The 2,613-nt window shown below is 39.0% G+C and overlaps 1 protein-coding gene across 1 annotated transcript; it reads right to left on the minus strand.

The window, feature by feature from the left end:
- Positions 1-844: 844 nt before the first annotated feature.
- On the minus strand, positions 845-2,211 carry LOC132611938 (uncharacterized). The gene is made up of 2 exons (XM_060326294.1): positions 1,864-2,211; positions 845-1,537 (listed from the first exon to the last, which is right to left on the minus strand). Exons 1-2 carry the CDS (start codon positions 2,209-2,211, stop codon positions 845-847), a joined length of 1,041 nt encoding a protein of 346 aa, XP_060182277.1.
- Between the last annotated feature and the right edge of the window lie 402 nt (positions 2,212-2,613).

Consider the following 2,613-nt stretch of genomic DNA (forward strand, 5'->3'; position numbering starts at 1 on the left):
TCCGTATTAAAGTATTTTAAAACTTTGGCAGAAACTGGAATTTTCCACCTACCAAATACGGTCTTTAAGTACGGGTCGTATAATAATATATGGTCCGTATATCTGGACGTAAATATGGAACTTTGCTGAACTGAGATGAATTTATTTCCCACACTTCTCATCTGGTCTTCTAAGTCCCAAATCATGAATGTATTCTAGTTTAAAGGTATGAGGTCTTGAAATATCTCCCCTTGGGATCATTCGTCCTCGAATGATGGGTCATGGTTAGGAATATGGCTAGACATGGCCTGAATAAATGAATGTGAGGAAACACAATGTGAAATATAGAGACTGAATTAACATGACATGGTTACATGGAAACATGAATACTGAGACATGGAACATGAGCACTGGATACATGAGCGTGAAACATGAGACATTACATGACATGGATTATAGAAAGGTTACCTTGGGCATTCTCTGCTTGCTCTTCCAACAAATATGTGTACTTGGATTTCGTGTCTTCTTCGCCTTCCCATGTAGTCTCTTCAACTTTCTAAACATGCCCTCAGCTTCCTGTAATTGTTCAAGCCTGTGCATCAAGTCTCCTTGTAAATTCTGGGTACCAATTATAAGGCCCCTACTACTGATGATTTTCCTCACAACCCAAGCAGCAGTCTTGGGTACTTGCATAGTCTCCAAAGAGTTTTTTTTATATATATATAAAAACAGTGTATCCATTTGATCCATAAGTAGTTTTTTTTCATGGCAATGGCCCGGAGATGTTTAGCCACAGCAGCCTTGTTCCATAGGAACTGATTCATCACATTTAACCCCCCCAGCAGCTTGGGGTATACATATATTTTCATGAGACTAAGGCTTTTTTGGAGATAGCAGAGTCCCCTATCCATAAGAAGGACCTACAAATGGCCTCAACCATCTTAAGGAATTTCTTAGGTATCAAAAATATCTGTGCCCAGTAAGACTGCCCCCCAAATAACACTGACTTGATCAGTTGCAGCCTGCTAGCATAAGAGAATATTTTAGAAAACCAATAATTAATCTTTGCAATAATTCTTTCAACCAGGGACCAACATTGCAGTATGGATAGCTTTTTTGCTGCTACTGGCACTCCAAGGTATTTGAAAGGTATGGTCCCCTCAGAATAACCCAATTCTTCCAATATAGTTTGCTTCAGGTTATCAAGAGTACCAGCCAAGTAAAAAGAACTTTTGTCAGCATTTTCTTGCAGCCTAGAAGCCAAGGAAAATTTCATAAATGTTTGCTGCAATAAGCTTATGGACCCTAAATGAGCCCTGCAGAACATGAGCAGGTCATAAGCAAAGCATACATGTACTGCTGCCAGTTTCTTACATCTGGGGTGGAAGTGAAAGTCTTTATTCTTGGCCAACTGTGCAAATTCCCTTTGCAAGTATTTCATGGCAATGACAAATAGGTAAGGGGAAATGGGGTCCCCCTGCCTAATTCCCCTCTTGCCTTGAAATGGTTCTGTAAGTCCCCCATTTAATGTTAAGGAGTAAGATACAGTTGATATACACTGCCATATCCACATCACAAATTTTTAAGGAAATGCAAGCTCTATTAGCATTCTCTTGAGGAAGTTCCAGTCTAATGTATCATAAGCTTTCCTAAGGTCCACCTTTAGCACACATCTAGGGGTAATATTCCTCCTAGTATATCCTTTGAAAAGCTCATGTGTGAACAATATGTTATCTGTAACACATCTCCCTTCAATAAATGCAGATTGTGATTCTCTTATCATGCCTCCCATCACTGCCTTAAGCCTTCTTGTTAAGATTTTAGTGATAATCTTATACAAGGTTGTGCAACAAGCAATGGGTTTGCTGCTGCCTAGTATGCTACTTCTCCCATAAGCTTTGTAAAGAAAGCAATAAATTCCTCCTCCACCAGTTTTGGATCAGTCAGTTTGACCCCAACATTATTATAAACAGAGGTAATAGTATTCATACTTGTTCTAATTCTCCATTGAGCATGGAATAATTTAGAATTTGAATCTCCACATTGGATCCAAAGTTCCTTGGATTTCTGCCTCAACAACTGTTCCTTCACAATGCTCCACTTTTCTAGTTCTAGTACAATAACCTTCTCTTGCTCTATGAGTTGATGGCAAAGAGGTTGGGTCACCATACTAGCCCGGATTACCTCCAATCTCTGCTTAGCTATATTAAGCTTCGGCTGGTATAATGCCATATGTGTATTTAATTCTTTAAGGCCTTCTTTCAAGAGCTTCAATTTCTGTCAAACTTTGTACATTATTGTTCCCTTAACATCCTGTCTCCAAACCTTTTTGACAATTATGGAGAACTCTAAATGGTTCATAGCACTTTTATATAGTTTTTATGGTTTAGGGTGCAGATTCCTCTGTGAATTTGTAGGATTACACTAAATCAAGACTGGTGAGTGATCAGATACACCAGGATTCAGGTAATCAGCCTCAACATGGCTATATTGTTGTATCCACCCATAGTTGCCAAATGCCCAATATATTTTACTGTAGACTCTTCTATCTGCCTGTTGTTTATTGCACCAAGTAAAGTGCCAACCAGTACTCTTTAGAGGAGTAAGTGATCTACACCAACTTCAAACCAACCA

Source organism: Lycium barbarum, chromosome 9 (assembly GCF_019175385.1).
Source record: "Lycium barbarum isolate Lr01 chromosome 9, ASM1917538v2, whole genome shotgun sequence".
In the NCBI taxonomy this organism is placed as follows: Eukaryota; Viridiplantae; Streptophyta; class Magnoliopsida; order Solanales; family Solanaceae; genus Lycium; species Lycium barbarum.